Source organism: Sceloporus occidentalis, unplaced genomic scaffold (genome assembly GCF_023333645.1).
Source record: "Sceloporus occidentalis isolate IW3139 unplaced genomic scaffold, rSceOcc1.0.p SCAF_1, whole genome shotgun sequence".
Classification (NCBI taxonomy): Eukaryota; Metazoa; Chordata; class Lepidosauria; order Squamata; family Phrynosomatidae; genus Sceloporus; species Sceloporus occidentalis.
This window is the reverse complement of record NW_028316981.1, coordinates 152,562,087-152,581,368: the sequence shown is the minus strand read 5'-3', so window position 1 is coordinate 152,581,368 and position 19,282 is coordinate 152,562,087. Positions and strand designations below refer to the sequence as shown.

At 40.6% G+C, this 19,282-nt stretch overlaps 2 protein-coding genes across 4 annotated transcripts in view; one reads left to right on the top strand and one right to left on the bottom strand.

Moving 5' to 3' along the window:
- Positions 1 to 4,017, top strand: part of CD63 (CD63 molecule) — a 19,701-nt gene extending 15,684 nt beyond the window's left edge. The window contains exons 6-8 of the mRNA XM_089477835.1: positions 878 to 1,015; positions 1,117 to 1,200; positions 3,353 to 4,017. Coding sequence (XP_089333961.1) covers positions 878 to 1,015; positions 1,117 to 1,200; positions 3,353 to 3,418 — 288 coding nt within the window. The 3' untranslated portion in view covers positions 3,419 to 4,017. The remainder of the gene's footprint in view (positions 1 to 877; positions 1,016 to 1,116; positions 1,201 to 3,352) is intronic.
- On the bottom strand, positions 2,261 to 19,282 carry RDH5 (retinol dehydrogenase 5). Of its 3 annotated transcripts, none has more exons than XR_016271777.1 (6): positions 18,891 to 19,282; positions 14,029 to 14,362; positions 11,145 to 11,403; positions 7,801 to 7,964; positions 4,411 to 7,166; positions 2,261 to 2,801 (listed from the first exon to the last, which is right to left on the bottom strand). XR_016271777.1 is itself a non-coding variant. In XM_089477812.1 (5 exons), the coding sequence occupies exons 2-5, from the start codon at positions 14,339 to 14,341 to the stop codon at positions 6,943 to 6,945; spliced, it is 960 nt and encodes a 319-aa protein (XP_089333938.1). In that variant the 5' UTR covers positions 14,342 to 14,362; positions 18,891 to 19,282; the 3' UTR covers positions 4,091 to 6,942. The 3 variants fall into 3 exon arrangements, 1 of the variants encoding a protein (XP_089333938.1); XR_016271778.1 differs by lacking the exon at positions 2,261 to 2,801 and having other exon boundaries at positions 4,091 to 4,493; positions 5,724 to 7,166; XM_089477812.1 differs by lacking the exon at positions 2,261 to 2,801 and having other exon boundaries at positions 4,091 to 7,166.

The following is a 19,282-nucleotide window of genomic DNA, read 5'->3' as shown; positions in this document are numbered from 1 at the left end:
GGATTTGCTCAGCTTGGCCTCTTTTCTTTAGTAAGGGCCAGTGGACTCTTCTGGAGATCAAAGCAACATTCTTGTTTATCGCTCTTGTCAATGATGATGGTGGAGTAGAAAGGCCTCTAGGGAGAGCTACTCCAAATGGAACACTGTTTAAAAAAATGGAGCTGTTTTTAATACTTGTCTAGTATCATATTCACTGTAAAATTATAAAACTATTTTAGGTGGCTTTACTTAGGAAGCAATCATACATGTGCTAGCTGTTCAGGCTTGCTATAATTAGTAGGCTGAATTTTCAGTCCTTCCTTTCTTGGTAAATCAATAGTCTATGAATTCATCAACTCTTTTTTTAAAAGCCCTTTTAAATCACAGGGCATCACTGCCTCTTATGTGGCAGCGGATTCTATAAATCATCAGTGGGAAACTGCAGCATGATGAGGAGCCAGTGTTTCTCTGTCCTGGAGCTTTTGGGGACTGCTTGGCCTGCCAAAAGAAGAGGAAGAGGAAGTAGTAGTAGTAGTAGTAGTAGTAGTAGTGTCCTGGTTTTGAAAAAGTGTGTTTTCTGTTTTAATGTTAAATTGTGCAAGGTGTTCCTGTAGCCTATTTAAAAAAATAGTTTATCTATAAGAGCAAGAATCGGGGAAATCTAGACGAGTCAGTGCCTACAATAACTGCCTTAGGGGCCCTCAGACAGCCCCAGAGCCACTTTTCCTATCTGCAAAAAGGAATAATAATGGAATACTATGCAAGATGCTTAGCCATGAGTGTTAATGAAATATTTTCTGCTCTTAAAATGATGAGATAGATAACTAATCTAAAAAAAATGCCACTCTAAAAGATGCTAACTTCTCTCTTTCCTTTTATTGCCCTACCCTGACTTTAGTATAACTGCTGCGGTGCCTTTAATTATACTGACTGGTTTGATGTGAAAGAGTTCCAGCCTCACAGTGTGCCTCCGTCATGCTGCATCAATGGCACTGATTGCACCAAGAACCCAAATGAAAACAATGTCCATGTGGAGGTTTGTATGAGAGAGTATTAGGGAGACAAGGACATTTATCACTGATTACCTGATGGACTCCCTAAGACACTGTTCCTGACTGTGTTTATCTTTCTGTATAGGGTTGTGTATCAAAAGTAGAGGTCTGGATGAAGAAACACATTATAATTGTGGCTGCAGTGGCATTGGGCATTGCCTTCTTTGAGGTACCAAGAATTATAATGGTCTTTGTGGAATTGTATGCATGCATGCATTCACATCTTCCTTGTTACATTGTGCTTGAGGGAACTCAGTTCAGAATTATTAGCTTTTAGTGCAAACAAGTTCCGCCACTTTGCTCATGCTCTACCTTTTCCCCAAAACTGGAGATGCATCTGCACTGCAGAAGTGTTTGAAACCACTTTACCTGCCATGACTCAATGCTATAGAATTATGGGATTTGTAGTTTGGCGAAATATTTAGCCATCCTTATCAGAGAGCTATGGTGCAACAACAAATTGCAAATCCCAGGATTCCATAGGATTGAAACTTGGCAGTTAGTGTCAAACTCCATTATTAATGCAGTGCAGATGCATCCTTGGAACCAAGGTGGCTAATTAGTGTGTTAAAACAAAAATTAAATTCATTACATCAATAATTAATTTGTTAAATCAAAAAAATATGAAACGGCCTGTCAGTAGAGATCCGAAACATTACTAATCTTGACAGCTTTGAAAAGGCTGTCAAGGCAGAACTTTTCCGACAGATCTTCCCTGAGTAACTCACTTGGTCACCCAATATGAACTACCATATGGAATACAACAGGATGCTCTCTGTTGCTGACTGATTGTTTTAATAACTTTTTTTAATTATTGTTGGGAGAATTATAATGTTGTTGGTTTTGGAGGAAGGGAGAATGGGTTTTATTTTGTATCATTGCATTTTAATCTTGTTGTAAGCAGTCTCGATACTGCAGAAGAGGTGAGGTAAAATTATTATTATTATTATTATTATTATTATTATTATTATTATTATTAAACATTACTTAAAATGGCAAAAAACCTACGAGTTGTCCACCTAAAATAATACATTGAAATAACATAAAATTTAATTTCTAATCAAAATCATTGTTGCAGTTGACATTTATGGAGTTAAAAATTGCTATTGAAATTTTTAATGGATATGAGGGACCTAATCAATTAATATATCCATGGTAGCCATGTTGGCCATACAGCAAAGTACCATAACTTCCAAAATCCTCAAAACAATGATAATAATTTGTTTTATTTTTTTAAATGATACCTTTATTGGCCAACCAAAATGCATAAAATCCATGGTGCAGGATTTTGAAGCTTCACCGGCTTCTTCATGAGGGAAAGTTGCTTAAAATCAAAATGATGATGTTGGAGTAATAGCTCTACTTTTTGTCAAGATGTTATATTTGTTGTCGGTTAAATTGGTATGGCGGAGTATCTATGTAGGTAGAGGCCATTCTTCCTCCTTGGCCATGGGAGCTCTGGAGACAAAGGGCTGTAAACTCCAGGAAATAGAATTTAAAGTCCATTAGCAGCACAAAATGCAACTGCATATGAATGCTAGCAGGGATTCTTGCAGGCTTGAGCAATTTGGTCTGTGGGACAAGAGGAATTATGTTCTCTCTCTCACTGCCCCCCAGTTACAGCTGCTCCTGCAAACACCTCAGGCAGAAAGAAAGGGGTGGTGGTGTCTGTCTGCTTTACTTGGTTAATCAGAGCTGAGCTTTTGTTTGAAGCTAATGTTCTTAAGTTCTTATTCTTTTGAGGTTTTCAGTAGGATGGGAACTTAACACCTTGAAAAGAAAGAGCACAGGTTTGCAGAACACTAAAGTTTTACCTGCAGTGTTTTGGTTAAAAGCTTCAAGAGTAAGTCATAGCATATAGAGATAGACATATGACCAATATGTCATGCTTGGTAGTACCCACAATCAGTGTGCTGCTAAACTCCTCTGGTGGAGACATGCATATTGTGTTTAGCTATCATCTGTCAGCATCACAGTGTTTGAAAAGTTATGATAGCCTGGGAAGAAAGGACAAATGAGCCAAATGGACAAACTACAAGCAGAGACATTATCTATCCTACCACTTTCTCTTATTGGTCATTTTAAAATGTTAATAGTCCAGATACCAAGAAGGACTGCAGCAATGAGATGAGGGAGGAGAGACAGACTTGTGGTGGGGCATCCAAAGAGGAGGGGTTTCTTATATACCCAAGGAAAAGGAGGATGTAATGGTTGCACTGGAAACCTGGGCTACATATCAAAACCGTTTATCCTGCATGTGTATTTGTCCTGCTTGCAAAGAAAATCTTTTTATTGACAGTTTTCTCTTACTGTCTTTTCAGCTCCTTGGCATTATTTTTGCCTGCTGCCTCATGAAAGGAATTCGCAGTGGTTATGAGGTTATGTAGCCTCCTCTCTTCCTGTACATCTGGTTACTGCAACTATAATTACAAAACTCTGGAATATTTCTGTCTCATCTTCTGGGGATGCAGCTGACCGTCACGTGCCAATGGATCAGGGCCAGGTGCATGCCTCCTCTTCTGTTGCCTTTCTTGAAAATATATGCTGCCCTGAAAAGATTCACATGTTGCCTTACTTCTCTTCCCTCCCTTTTCTCATGGGAAGAGAGTCCATTTTCCACACATCATCCTCCCTTACTTGTGCCACCTAATGGGCATCTTGTGATACAGGACTGCTATTATATACCAACAGACTTTTCTGCTACCTTTAATAGCAAGTGAACAGGCACTCTTGAAGTTCTGCTTCCTCCAAATTCATACTTCCTTAAAGACTTCTAGGCTGCAGCTTTCCCCTGATACCATATGCATAGGAAGTAGACATACCTCTATTTTTAGGATGTTTCCTTTCCCCCGTGGAAAGGTGGGCTTTTGAATTGAGTAGGGACTATTGTTTTGGAGGCCATAATGAGATGGAAAATTGTGGGGTCTGATTTTTTTTAAGCCAGTAAATCACTATTTGGAAAATAAAAGACATTGTTTCTCCCAGGTGTTCTGATTGATTTGTGTTCAACCTCATCCTGGCCTACGTCATCCAGTTCTGGGTACACTTACCCTGGTCTTGGCTCATTCATCTGTCTCAGCCTTTTCTTGTGTAAGCTGAGCAGAGGAGGCAAGCTGATGGTACTGAATCTTGCTCTGGAAATGTAGGAAGTGGCTTAAAGTCTTGTGCTATGACAAGGATGGGGATTGTGTGTCCCTTCCAATGTTGTTGTCTACTGTCATGCTTCATTGAGGTTAGATTGAAGTCTTAACATCTGGAGGGCAATATGCCCCCCACCATAAACTAAGGGATCAGTAGGAACTGAGAGTTCTTCTTGTGTTAAACTAATGTATGGGTATTTTGATGCTTATTTTACTTCTTGATAGGAAACAACACTTACCCTAGATTTGTAATATTCCTTTATTCTGTCCTGCTTTCAGTTCTTGTCTAGGCTTTAGTCCATGGTAACTGTTAGTGGAATACCTTTGTAAGGGGTTTGTAAGAGAAATATTTATTTCATTTACATGACATTACAGTTGGTCCTTTGTATCTACGAATTCAACCATCCACAGCTTGAAAATATTTTTAAAAATAATTCCAAAAGCAAACCTTGATTTTGTCATTTTATATAAGGGACACCATTTTACTATGCCATTGTATTTAATTGGATGAGCATCCACAGATATTAATACCCACAGGGGGTCCTGGAACCAAACCCCAGCAAATATCAAGGGCCCACTGTATAACAAAGGATAGGCTCAAAGGTTGGCATTGTGGCCTTAAAAATGTTGGACTACAACTCCCAGCCATAACAGCACAGTGAAAGATGATAGGAGTTATAGTACAGCAACATCTGGAGGCTCACATGTTATCCACCCCTGCTCTATCAATATATGGGAGTAGACTTCCTGTTAATTTGTACAGCAGTTGCAGTTTTCCTGACCTCTTCTGTAAATATCATCTTAGTTATGCCACTGTATTGCCTTCCTTACCTTTAATCTGGTGTTCAAAATTGAACTGGGTTTTGCTCTACTGAATAACAATGAGGAAGTTGTGTGTAGCAGAAATCATACTGTGGTGAGGTCACAGGAAAGGCAGATCTAACACAGTAAGCTTTTCTTGCTGACTAGTTTTGCTCTTCCACCCGCTACCCCCCTTTTTGACCTATGTAATAAAACCAACACTGGAAGCAGGCTGTTTCCAGCACACTCATGTGACTAATAGCAATGCCTTCTTTTCATGTGAGCTGGTGCTAAACACAATACTATATTTATGTTGGGGTTGTTGAATGCTTTTTAAGCCTCAGACATTCTCCCTTAGTTGGGTTTATGAATGAGTCCATACATCCCTCCATGGGTCCTAGCCAGCATGGTTGTTGGTCAAGCTATGATGGAAACTATAGTTCAGTAGCAGCTGGATGGCCTTTTGTCTACCACTAGGAATAAAGAAAGTGCAGATATTTTTCTCCCCTCATTCTTTGTCTGGCAGATCCTCCTTGCTTCAGTGTTTTTTGGTTGTGGTATCTTTATACTGTTGCTGGCCCACTACTACATATGTGAAAGGCATTGTGGCTTGGCTGTGGCTGAAACCTGCCTTCCTAATCTTGGATATCTGTAGGGCAGGTTCTGATTACTGAGGGAGATAGATGAACAGGCCCTGAGCTACTCATATCCAACTAGGCTAAAGCTATATTTTCATTGTGTGGTTACTTACTCTGCTTATCTGTTTCCTTTCAGAGTAGAGAAGCCCTGATCATCTTTCGCCTTCTCTGTAAAATATCCTAGTTCTCAAATTGTAGCATGGGGAATCCCTGAGGTCCTTGGAAGTGTACAGGAACTTCCTTAATAAGGTGATAAATAAGAACAAAAAATATTCTTTGAAACATCTTTCTGTTCACCACACTCTTGCTATTTCTCTGCAGTGTCCAAATATGTGAAAAGTGCTCTGTGTATTTGTAAACCTCCTCGCATTCCAAACTAAGAAAAGGGTAGGATATTAATAATTTCCATGGACTGCTGAGGGAACCTGGCAGCGGTCCTACATAACTGGAGTGTGCTCTAGAATCTGCTGTAAGCTTGTCCCTCTATGATCCCTGTTCCACATTACCATGTCAGGTCTTCCCTTTAACAAAAGTTGACTTGGAAAGCTTCATAAGCAGTTGCCCTAAACAGTCAGCTGCTGCAACGCCCTTGCTCACCATTCCACAACTCATGTAGTTTTATACTTCTGTCCTGCTACTGGATATCCAGTTCTTCTCTCCTGACCCTGTAGATGTTTGGATGGATCCTGTGTCCATTTTTTCCCTTCACAACCTATAAATCCCATGTCTATCACTTACTGTTCCCTTCTAAAGGATCAAAAGCCATTCTTAGAAATAATAATCTTGATTTCCTTTTTGTAATACATCACTTTAGGAAGTACCCTCAGGATTCTACTTTTCCCACCACTAGAATCCTAAGACTAACCAATCAGTGTTGTAAGAGAAGCACATTTTGAATGATAGAATTATGAACCTAGAAATTCATTTGGAGAACTGGAACTGAAAACAACTTGCTGTTTTGTCACACACAAATCCATTTATGATTACCCTAAGCTCTCTATTTCAGCAGATAATGTGAGGAGTGGGATGAATTTTTGGCCATTTTCTTGCTACATTGTTAAACAATTTAGAAGTTAGAAATACAAATCTATAGCAAATCACTCAAGACTTATTTTCTGCCCACCCCGGTCTATATTATGTGTATTACGGAGAGTTTCAGTAACCTAACCCCCAATGACCTGTGGAAGACGAGGTGGGTGGAGAACACCTTTCTCTCACTGGTTAAATACTTTTATTTCTTCATAACTTTTTTTTTTTTTTTTGCAAATGTGATCTTTTTTGACGGTTGGGCCATGGGTTTGGTACTGGGTGTAGGAGAAGAGGCTTTGGAGTCTAGCGGACCCTGTGTGCTGGTTTTGGTAAAACAGTAGCCAGAACAATGTCCACCAAGAAGGCAGGTAGGTAAGTGGCTGGCAGCCATACAAACTTGGCATCCCATCCAGCACTGTAGCGGGAGCGAGGGTGCTTTGCCTGCAGGGCATGCTCCATACAGTTGGTCACTTTGCTGAGATCTGGATCACAGATGATGTTCATGATGAACTTCTGGACCTTCAGGTCTATGGAAAAGGTGGAGACATCATTTAAATGTTCATTAAAATTGGCTTCTTTTGTACTACCTGCTATATTTCCTCTGCTCCCCCATCCCCTCAGTACTTTATACAGATTGAGTCTCCCTAATCTGAAATGCTTGGGACCAGAAGAGTTGTATTTCAGATTTTTTTCTGAATTTTGGAGTATTTGCTCATACATACATAATGAGAGATACTGGCTCCTCAGCCTGTGGAAGATTTGCTGGATCTTACAGTATACATTCAAGACCCCTTCTCATAGTGAGAGCTGTGAATGCTGGGCAGTTACACCAAAGAAAAGGAGGGCTCTTTAAATTCCCAATAGACATCAGTGGGGGGTGCTATGGAAACAGTGTTGCTCTAATAGTACCTGAAACTGGAAAGGCAAATAAAAGCTAGTTTGTGAAAAATGTAAATGTTGATTTTTTAAAAAGCGGAAACAGTTGAAATTTGCTACAAGGAGAAAAACTACTTTTGTTTGCATTAAATTGCTGGAAGTTTTTCTCCTATACCTTTTTATAGAGAGAGGTACAGGCTGGTAAAAGCGGATAGCTCTGTTTACAGGAGCCAGACCTAATTCTTTCCTATCCATTCAGGCAGCTGTGGCTGCATTAGCACTCACAGTTTGGAAAGAAGTCTTCCCCATAGCTCTGGCGGGTCTCAGGGCTCATTCGATCCCAGAGTTGGCGCAAGGAGGCCTCTATTGATTCAAGGTTGGTCACAGCAGTCTTGAAAAAACCTGGTTCCACAATGGAGACCTTTACACCAAAATGGTACATGTCCCTCCTGAAAGAGAAGGAGTTCCATATGTACATTTGCAGCATTTACAGCCACATTCCATCAATACAGTATGTAGGAATCCTTTTCAGAATCTTTTGAACACAAGAATTGCACAGCTGCTGATTTGTTACATAAGTGTAGCCTTCAGTTTGTAGTTGTGTTAATATTTAAATGCTAAACTGCGACACACAACTACAGCCTGCATCCAGTGATCTCTATATGTATTTTGGGTAGGGAGGGGTAGATTCCAAGTTAGTGTTCACTGTCTGGTACCTAAGCATAAATGCAGAATGGAACTTTTTTTTGTCCTCATGTTTCAGAGGCAGGAAATTGACAGTCATTGCTTATTGTGCAGTTAAAAAAATGTGTCTGAAAAAAAGTTGGCAAGACTATAAGCAGTTAACACAAAAAGGGAAACTTGCCACCCAAGCAGCTTCCTGTTGTTCTTCAAGTATGCACAGAGATAAAAGGTTAAGGGCTTAAACTACACACATAACTTTTGCCATTTAAACACTTCTTGTTTTTAGATCATCATGGGAAACAATAAACCAAAATTCTTCCTGTCCACCCCCTTCTTTTTATATTGTTACTCAAGAGTAATTTGGAACCTTAGAAAATAAATGGTTGAAGAATGGTCCATTCTGGTATACCTTTATCTTACTCATTGCATCTGATCTTGGTGAGTTAATGCAATTTAGACAGAAGTTGAAAATGTCTCTTGAATTCATCTACATCAAAATGTTTTTTTTAAATGCTGTACCATATTCAGATTTTTCTGACCACATACTAGGCACAATCAAGTTTATGTTGATGGCTATTACGTGATCTAGTAAACCAGTGTGGTATAGCAGTCTGAGTGTTGGACTAGGACTCTGGAGAGCAGGGTTCAAATCCCCACTTGGCTATGTAATCCCACTGGTTGACCATGGGCAAGTCACATTCTCTCAGCTTCATGATGGCAGTGGCAAAACTCCGCTGAAGAAACTTGCCAAGAAAACCCCTAGGGTTGCCATGTCGGAAACAGGCACACAACACATTATGTGATCTCAGTCATAATGTTGTGTTGTGGTATGGTGACACCAAACCAATCAATGTGCAATCAATACAAAAGTCAGCTGTTCATCTTGCATGTGGCACCATGCTGAGATACATCAAGGGTGGCAAAATACTGACATGATGTGTAGAATACAGCTGAGGAGAAGTTGTTTGTCAAAGTATTTGCTTATTTGGCTTAACTATTTAAGAAGCAGGGGTGTAGTTACAAGAGAGGAACAAAATGAGGGCCATTGCCACCCAAATAAAAATTCTGGGAACTTTTCAAATTTCTTGCACTGCAGGGAGCTGTGTGTGTCTATGTGCCTTCAGCTCACCTGATGACTAATGGTGACCCTATGAACTTCATAGGGTTTTTAAAGGCAAGGAATACCCAAGAGATTGTTTTTGCCATTTTCTTCCTCAAATATAGCCTACAGCACCTGGTATTTGTTGGTGGTCTCCCATCCAAATACTAACCAGGACTGACCTTGCCTAGCTTTCAAGATCAAATGGGATCTGGTGCCTTTATTTAGTTAGACACCAATTATTCCAACCTTATAGTTCCTGTGTTTGCACTGTAACAGTGCTTGCCCCTCTGGATACCTAAACTGGATTTCTAAATACTGACCTGAAGTTTTAAGTTACTGTAATGCCAGAAAGTTGGGGATTGAAGGAAAATTTCATTGGGAGGTTGGAATTATTATTTGGGTGGACAATGCCATTGTCCCCCTCTCCCTCACCATAGCTACATCATTGTTCAGACACTTGTAGAATTGCATTTCTGTCAGGGGCCAGCACCATCAAGGCTCTTATAATTTCCCCCCACCTTGCTAAAAAATTTTCTAGAAGTGGAGGGCTGTGGGTGTCCAGCTGGGCTTGGGGGACGGCAAAAATGATTATGGGGGCTACATATGGCTTATTTTTGCAAACCCCAATGTATGTGGGCATGTTGCACTTTACCTGAGAGGAAGCTACACTGAAATCAGGACTTACCTCTCAGGAAACACAAATAGGATTCCACTTGAATTTTTTTTTCAGCACTCACAAGCTGAGATGAGGAAGAATGTTTGTTTCTATGCTTCCATTTTTAAAAATGTAAGTTCTCTTAGGTCCTTTGGGAGAAAGGCATCTTAGATATTAAACAAGCAAACATGAAAGTTGCCATAAGCTGGAAAGGACTTGAAAGCACATAACAAACCAAACAAAGTGTGCCGGGAGGGCTAAAGAATCCTGAGCAAAATAAAATGATACTAGCAGCACCATGGATTTGGGAACTCTAACTTTCTACGATAAATTGCAAGATAAGAATTCGTGTGATTTGCTGTGGAGGAATATTATTTGACTTCTTAGAGGAAAATGAATATATTTTCTACATTCTTTTCTTTTCTACATGGTAATTTTATCTATTTCTCTATGTAATTGTTATTATCTTAGAGTGTACGCCTTGGGCAGGCTTTTATATACTCCTTAATTTTATCAACTTTGTACAGCGCTGTGTATAATTACAGCGCTCTAGAAATAAAGTTTAATAATAATAATAAATAATAATGTGATCAAATGAAGGCTGAAGTAAGGTGGGAAAAATAATTAAAATGGACAGAGGTCCCTTGAAAAAATTCTAGTTGCTCACTCTGCCCCTCCATTCCTGAATTGTTCTGTCTTTGTGTATATATATTGAATCTAATGCTACAGTGCTATGAACATTACCTGAGGGTAAGTTTCATTCAGTTCAACAGAACTTACTTTTGAGTATACATGTAAAAGTCTGCACAGCTAGAGACCTTTTTTCTTTTCTTTTTGAGAAGTCGGAAGGTGAAAACTTAATGTTTTGCCACCAGCAGGAGGAGCAGCTGAGACAGACTGTTACTCTACCTTTGAGTGATGTGCAAAGAACAAGGAAGAATAAAAGCAGGAGGGGACATATGAAAGAAGAGGGGCTGGCTATGGGAATAAAGGAAATGCATTGTGTTTGCCAAGAGTAGAAGAAATGATGAACCAGAGGACTAGTGAAGACCAGGAAGGGGGGGGTGGGTGGGAACAAACATAGGAAACGAGAAAGGAAGACAACAAGATATGGCTGGAGGAACAAATTAATGGCTGGGGTGGGAAAGCTGGCAGAATGCTACAGAATGATCAAAAGTAAAGCCTTACCTGAGGCTGTCAGAGAAGGCTTCAACGGTGTATTTGGAAACACAGTAGCCACCACCGTTAGCTGAGAGGCGACCTAAGACACTGGAGGTATTGACCACGCGGCCACGAGCGCGCTTGAGCAAAGGCAGGAAAGCCAAAGACACCTCAATCACTCCGAACGTGTTGACTGCCATGACCTTACGGTAGTCCTCCACATTCATCCATTCGGTAGGGCCAATGGGGTTGGCCACGCCTGCGTTGTTAACAAGACCAAATAACCCTGGAAGGATGGAAATGGATTGTTGGTGGGGTGGGGAGAGAAAGAAGGGAGAAAGCACCTCGCTTTCCTCATCCCAAACTTTTGACCACTCCTTTCTCAGTGGAAGGGTTTGTTTGGATGTAAGGAGCCACATGGCTCTCCCACCCCACCCCAATCCTTGCCTATCAATTGGGGTTATAAAGGATGGAGTTAATGGTCAGTTAAGAGATGGATAAGGAGTTTAAATTCCTGCACTGCATACTGGCATTACTCTAATTCTGTGAGAGAACTGTGCAGGGAAAATGATGTCACATGTAGCTGTTGTATGTTGAATCAAGACCATCGGTCCATCAAATTTAATGGTACAGACATCCTGGTAGCCTCCAGCTGTTTCTGGACTAGACCGTGGCTCTATCCACACTGCAGAAATATTTATTTATTTAATTTCTACGTCACCTTTCTCCCAGAAAATGATCCAAGGCAGCTCACAAATAAAAACTCTTTAAAAACCTATTACAATAAAACAGTTATAACATCACATAAAAACAGTATGAAGTTACAAATATTAAAATCATGATAAGCCACGATACTCACCCCATATAAAAAAGCCACCCCATGATTACACATTAAACGTCTGCCTGAATAAAACCATTTTTGCTTGCTGATAGAAGGCAAGCAGGGGAAGCTAACCTCACTTCCCATGGAAGGGCATATCAAAGGGTGGGAGCAGCCACCCTCTGCATGATGCAGTTTGGGACTGATTTTACTGACATGGCTCCATCTTCTGGAATCCTGGGATTTGTGGTTTGTTGCAGCACCAATGCTCTCTGAGAGTGAAAGGTAAATATCTTTCAAAACTATAGTATTTAGCCATGGCAGTTATAGTGGTGTCAAACTTCATTATTTCTGCAGTGCGGATTAGCCTTATGGGAATTGTAGCCCAGAGTATGTGGGAGGTTTTAGATTACCTACCTCTGCTCTGCTCCAAGCAAAAGGGTATGCCTATGCAACAGAGGCAGCATTCTAATCAGAGCTGGGGGACCTGGATTCAAGGCAATGGAAGAGTCAGAGGCCATTCACACTAGGGAATAACCCAGTGTGGAAACAGAGCTATTTCTATTGATTTGCTATCATCAAAACTCTCAGTGGCATTGATTTGCCACGATCAAATCTCTCCATGGCATTTTATTACTGCTCACACTCGGGAATGTGGTAAAAGAGAGATTGTGAGTGCATGGAGAGATTTGTTCCTGCCAGTCACAGTGACAGGAGCAGATGAGGAGGAGGAAGAGGAAGGCAGATCCAGGGCAGGTGGGGGGGCAGATGAGGAAGAAGAGGGCAAGAGGAGGAAAGCAGACCTAGGGCAGGTGCAGGAGGCAGAGGAAGAGCAGGGACAACAGGTGCTGCAGCAAGGGCAGGATGAAGAGGAGATAGGAGAAAGAGAAAAAGCAGCAGTAGCGGGGGGGGGGGGGAGGAGGAAGAAGAGCGGAGGTGATGGGATGCTCCGAATGGGATCAACTTGTAAGTTCTCATTGGTGGCTCCCACAAAAAACCCGGTTCTTTTGAAAATAACCTCTGAAATTCCTGTCTGCCTTCCTCCTCCCCTTAACCCGGGTTAAGGGGGGGTTGGAAAACCTGGCACAAGTGTGAATGACTCCAATTTAAACAGGTTTGCAAACCAGTTTAAAATGTAGTGTGGATGGGCCCATAGTTTCAGTTCCCCACCTGTAAAAGGATATAGTGATGCCACACACTGTAGTTATAATAAAAGGTGGGAAGCATTCTGAAGATTGAAAGTAGTATAAAAATAATAAACCCTGGTTGGAACTTTGAGCCAAAGCTCAGTAAGAGAACACATGTAGAAGTTCCCCCTTCCCCAGTTCAATCCTTTAGAATATGTTAATGCATGTACCGTTAGAGCATGTGCAGACTTCTCTCTGAAACTCTGAAGAACTGTCACCAGTTACTGTGGTCTGTTCTCAAATAGATACACCAATGGTCTGAGTCAATCGAAGTCAACAGCTAGATAGCAGTTACACTAGCAACTGTGTTGTTGTTGTTGTTGTTTTCATTGAATTCCTTGGGCACACAGGTGAGCAGGAGGTTCAACTGTTATTCTTTGATCTTTATGCATTATTCCCAGTCAGTGGTGTGGTTTCTGGATTGTCAGTATTAGTATTCTGCATCAAAGCAATGCAAATTTTGCATTTAAAAAGTTGGATTTTTTGTTATGGGTCCTCAAGTTGGCTTCAACTGACAGAGACCCTGTAAATGACACATCTGCAGGAAAGACTGTTATTAACATCCCTGCTCAGATTTTGCAAAACTGGGTCCACAGCTTCCGTGACTGAGCCAATACATTTATAATGTGGTCTTCCTCTTCTCCCGTTGCCCTCAGATTTATTGAGCATTGTTTTTTCCCACTGAATCATGTCATTTCATGATATGTCCAAATTATGTAAATTAATGTGTTTATACTGTACAATTTGTTGCATATTCTTATTTTACATCAGATAATGGAAATTTAGCACACTGGACTTAGACCAGGGGGACCCATGTTAAAATCTCCATTACAGTGATTTTATTTACATACAGCCTTAATTCCAACCTGTTTCCCCCCCTAATCCCTGCTGGAGTGAGACTCACCTTTTTCACCCACTTCACCCTTCACCCACTCTACTGCTTTGCGGATGCTCTCAGAGTTGGTGACATCGAGGAGGGTGGTGCGGAGGCTTGGTGAACTGGAACGCTGCAGATTATCAGCCCCTTTCTGAGTCAGACAACCGGCTAACACTTGGAAGCCCTTCTTGTCAAGCCGCTTGGCCAACATGTTCCCAAACCCTGTGTCACAGCCTGTGATGAAAACATACTTATCCTTGAAGGTACGCAACATTTGCCGGTCTCGGAAGAACCAGACCACAGTCCAAAGGACACTGATGAGCAGCACATAGCACCACATTGTAGAGTTGTCCCTGAATGCCTGCAGGAAGAGGGAAGATTGGCAAGGTAGGTCAAGAACTAAGGTATGCCTGGCTTTCAATTATAACTCCAATTTGTTATCTTCTCAAAGTCAGGAATGGGACCTGTCTATCCTAATCACATAATAAAAGGCATGTTCAAATTACTGGGTTTTTAGATCTAGAACAAAGACCTTTAGAGTATCCCTTGTCTGCTGGTGTAACTTGGACCTGATACTTTTAACTGGTCTGGTTAAATGTTGTAGAAATAACAGTGCAGTCGTGTGTTCCCCAACCTTGCAGCACTTTCTAATGGATAAAGAAGAAATTTCAGTGGTTCCTAAATTTTGGTCACTCAAGTATTTTGAACTTCAGTTTGCAAAAGCTCCAGCCAGCTCAACCAACAATCAGGAATTCTGGGAGCTGATATCCAAAACATCTGGAGGGACAAGGTTTGGAAACCTTTGGTCTAATTATCTATGTTAGCAATATTACCACTAAAAATAACTGCTAAGTTTAATTAATGCAAAAGCTGTGTGCTTGCAAAAATAGCTTGGGTTTCACCTCACTTTCCATAGTTGAGAACCATAACAGAATGTGCTGGTACTTCGACTCCTTAGCCCAGACCCAAAAAGAGCTGCTGGGCAGAAGTCAAGTAATGTTCTACCACAACACATAATACAATCTTTATAACCCTATCTTGCATTCTGTTTATCATAAAATGTCAAAATGTCTCATTGAGGTTTGAAATTACTGCATGAAGTGAAACAGCAGCAAAAATGTGGGTTGGTTAGATCCTTGAGAAATTCAATAGATGCAAAGGGATCTTGTAGCACCTTTGAGCACAATAAGTTGTAACATAAGCTTTCATAGACTTGGTCTATTTCCTCACACCAAGTCTACGAAAGCTTACCGGTATGCGACAATTTATTTTGCTCAGTTAGGCCTGTTACAGACTGCCAAAATAAAGCTGCTTCGGGTCTCTTTGGAGGTATGCTGTTTAAATGATGCGTGCACCCTAAGAATCTGGAAGCTGCACCAAAGCTGCACTCCAGTGCTTAGGAATGGAGTGTGGCTTTGGTGCGACCTCCGGACTCTTAGGACCCATGCATCATTTAAATAGCATACCTCCAAAGAGACCCGAAGAGCTTTATTTTGGCAGTCTGTAACAGGCCTTAGTCTCAAAAGTACGCCAAGTTCTCTTTGCATAATGGTATTCCAGACTTACATGGCTATGTCTCTGAATTCTATTCGAGCAGATGTTATGTTCAGTCTTCACCCCAAGCCTAAATCAACCCACCATCTCATGTGGCACTCATTTGACACGTGCCAGCTGAGTGTTATAGGACTGTAGTGGCTTAAATCCAGTTCAATGCCTAGGAAATGGATGCTGAGCTTTCTATCACATGTTCACTGTTGAGACTCTCTGGGTTAAGTATTAGAGGATTAGCCCCATGAGCCAGAATTCCAGGATCAGGCAAAGTTTCATAACCCAGTTTTGTAACTGGCCTCATCCCAAACAAGGATAGGACATATGGGGCCTGCTTTATATATGGTCCAGCATATAAACATTGGGAGAAGAGAAGGAACAATGTACATTACAAAAAAAGAAAAAAAAAAAGAATTGAAATTGACATATCCAGTCTGCTTAGACAAGAGATAGAGACTTGGGATGGTTTTCCATCCTGAAATGTAGCCTGAATTGAGTCACAAATACAAAACTAACCTTCAGATTAGCAGGTTTGTTAAAATTCTAAAGCCCATAATCATCATGGTTGTTTTTCATATACAGTATTAATTTAAATGTATGCACATTCACACATGCACTATTATTTTATTTATTTATTTCCAGTATTTATATCCTGCCTTTCTCCCACAGTGGGATTCAAGGCAGGTTTATTAGCAGAGGCATAGCACTTAACATACTGTAGCCTGACCCCTATTCACCAATTTGCCAATCTATGTACAATTTAGCACTCTGTCTGGTATGGAAATTATTATATCACACACTTCCCCAAATATTAGATAACTATACCTAAGGATAACTGCCAAATAGAGAAACAGAGCTGCACCTTTTCTTGGTTGATACAATAAGCTGTATATTCAAGGCAAATAAAATCCCAAGCTCTAAATTCCAACGCTTCCAGCACTAGCTGCCTCGCCATCTCTTGTTCCTTCATCAGATATAATTTTCTTCTACCTTTATCAGTTAGTTATAGGACTATTGTAAATTCTTTAAAAGCTCTTCATATAAATTCCTTCCTTTCTTTTATTCAAAGGGTGTAAATCTAGCGTACATGAAGTGGAAGGTGGTTTAATGAAGTGACAGAATCCTAAATGGTCACTAGCGATAGCAAATACATTTCTATACTGCTTATCAGTGTACTTAAGCACTCCCTATGTGGTTTACAATGTGTAAGCTAATTGCCCCCAACAAGTTGGGTACTCAGTCAAGTGGACTGTAGTACTGGAGGCATATGATCACATTTTGAAAGTACATCAATGTTTTAAAAATAAACTTCAGCAAGGAAAGAGCTAGGTTAAGAACCATTTCTTCTGATTAGCTAGTTGTTTGCTAGGAAGGATATACATATAGATCAGGAGTGAGAATCATGCAGCCCACACCAAATGTTGGATTGCAACTCTCAGCAGTCTTAGCCAGCATAGCCAGTGGTGGGGAATGATCAGGGTGACCAGACATCCTTCTTTTCCACCTTCTGTCCAGAGGATTCCAAAATGGCATCCATTTTGAGCATGAATAAGAACCACACTGAGTAGCACCACATTTGCTGTTCCTCTTCAAGAAATTCATCCACTTGCAGCCTGTTCTCACTGCAAATAGGGGGACAGGATGGATCCTTGTAAAATTCTTTTTTCCTATGAGCAGCAGCAAAGACTTGCCCTTAGACTCTCCGGGGAGTGTTTGTTTCTCAGAGCAAAAATGGACACCAAGCAAACCCATGTTAGGCAGTAGGCTGCTTAAGGAAACAATGCAAATGTTGAAAAGGTTTTTACCCCTTAATTTCAGCACAATTGACAAATTAAAGGAATAATTTAAATGTAGATTCAGTCAAGGCTTTGTTGCTAGTAAAGTACAATTTTAAGCATTGGTCTTGTTCAGAGTTCTAAAAGTATTTTGCAAGCCTACCGGGCCTTTTTAACAAATATAAGTTCAGAAAACTACGGCTGAGTACATGATAAAATGCAGTATAAGTAATATAGCTGTAAATAAATTTTATGAAATGGATTTGTATTTATTTAACACAAATAAGGAACTGGTCACTAGTAAGCAATATTGTGATCATTACCCTCTCTGGTATTTCTCAAAGAGAATACACAGCTATTGGCCTGAAATCTGACTCAGTAGTGTAGTCATTATAATTTGACAAACAAAATGGTGTGAATCAAGAGGTGTGGGGAGGTGAGATTAGATTAAGTTAAATTAAAAATGCACACAGTGTCATCACTAGTATTGGCATCACCCGGTATGATAACTCATGGTGTCACATGCACACACCCCATTGACCTCCTCTCATATCATAAACCCTACAGAATCCTTACTAATATTTTTTGTACTAATGCAACTCATAAATTGTAATTCCCATATATCACTGAATGTAATGGCAATAGTAGGCACACAAACAACTAGTGAAATTAAAATTATACTTTTAAATTACAATCCCATGTGCACAGCCTAAATGTATTCATGCAAACATAGTTTCCTGTAATTAAAGTTAAAATTTGGTCATATGTGATGTTTTTAAAGGAAATTTAAAAAGAATAAAAAAATTAAAAATATATTATTTTAAAAAACCTAGGGCCTCTCCTTTCTCCTCCCATTGAGACTCACCCCACTCACACCATCTCTTTAACATTTTAAAGGTACACAGGTGAACCTGACAGCCCATTTCTGCCAAAAGGTTGATGTTTGGAGAGCAGTAGTGTCACCCACCCCCCTTAGTCTACTGGTACGGACCCTCTAGTGATGCTCCTGACCCTGGTAGAACCGGACACATCTTCAGTATTTCAAATGCCAAATGTTTTAAAAAACAACCCACCAAGCCTATAACCAAACTGTACACCTTTCTTCCACAGTATGAATATTGGAATCCACATCCCTACTTCTGTCCTTATTGTAAATACAGTATGTTGATTCCTCTAAGTAAATCCAAAGCAAGAAGAACTTTTTCAAGTGTTACAAGCACCAACCCTGACAATTGCTTCCTCATCATCCCACAAGAAAAACTAGCTATCCATTGTGCCACTCACAGGGTAGCAACCCTGCAGAGAAAACAATATGTTGTAGTGGTTTGAGTGCTGGACTCTGACTCGGGTTCAAATCCCCATTCAGCCATTGAACCTACTGTGACACTCTCAGCTTCAGAGGAAGGCAAAGGCAACCTCCCCTCTGAACAAATTGTGCCAAGAAAACCCATGATAGGGTTGCCTTAGGCTTTTTGAAGTAGGAAACGATTTGAAGGAACACAACAAGTGGGGTTTTTTTGTAATTGTCTGGGACTGGTCATGGTGTATCTCAAATGCCCCTCTTACCTTCTCACTAGGTGAGTGTGCCAACAGCTTCAGCTAAAACTGGAAGCAGCAGCAGAAGAAGCAGCAGCTATGCTCTACCGTGGTTAGGACGCTTTACTGTGCTTGGCTTCAGCTGCGCAAGACAGCAGACAAAAGTTCTGATCTTAGCCAAAGTCCATGAAGGGGGAGAGACCAGAGCCCTCCCCAACCAGCTCCCTGTTGAAGGACACCCAGGGGCAGCAACTGAATTCAGCATTAACTCTTGGTTCAGCTGCAAGGAAAGTTATCCAATCAACTTCCACTCGTCTATACTCCAATTAAATAACTTGGGAACCTGGAAAAATATGGCTTTGTGGAAGCATAAAATACTAAAGGGTTGCACGGTGCTGACCATGTGTAGGAAAAGAGACAAA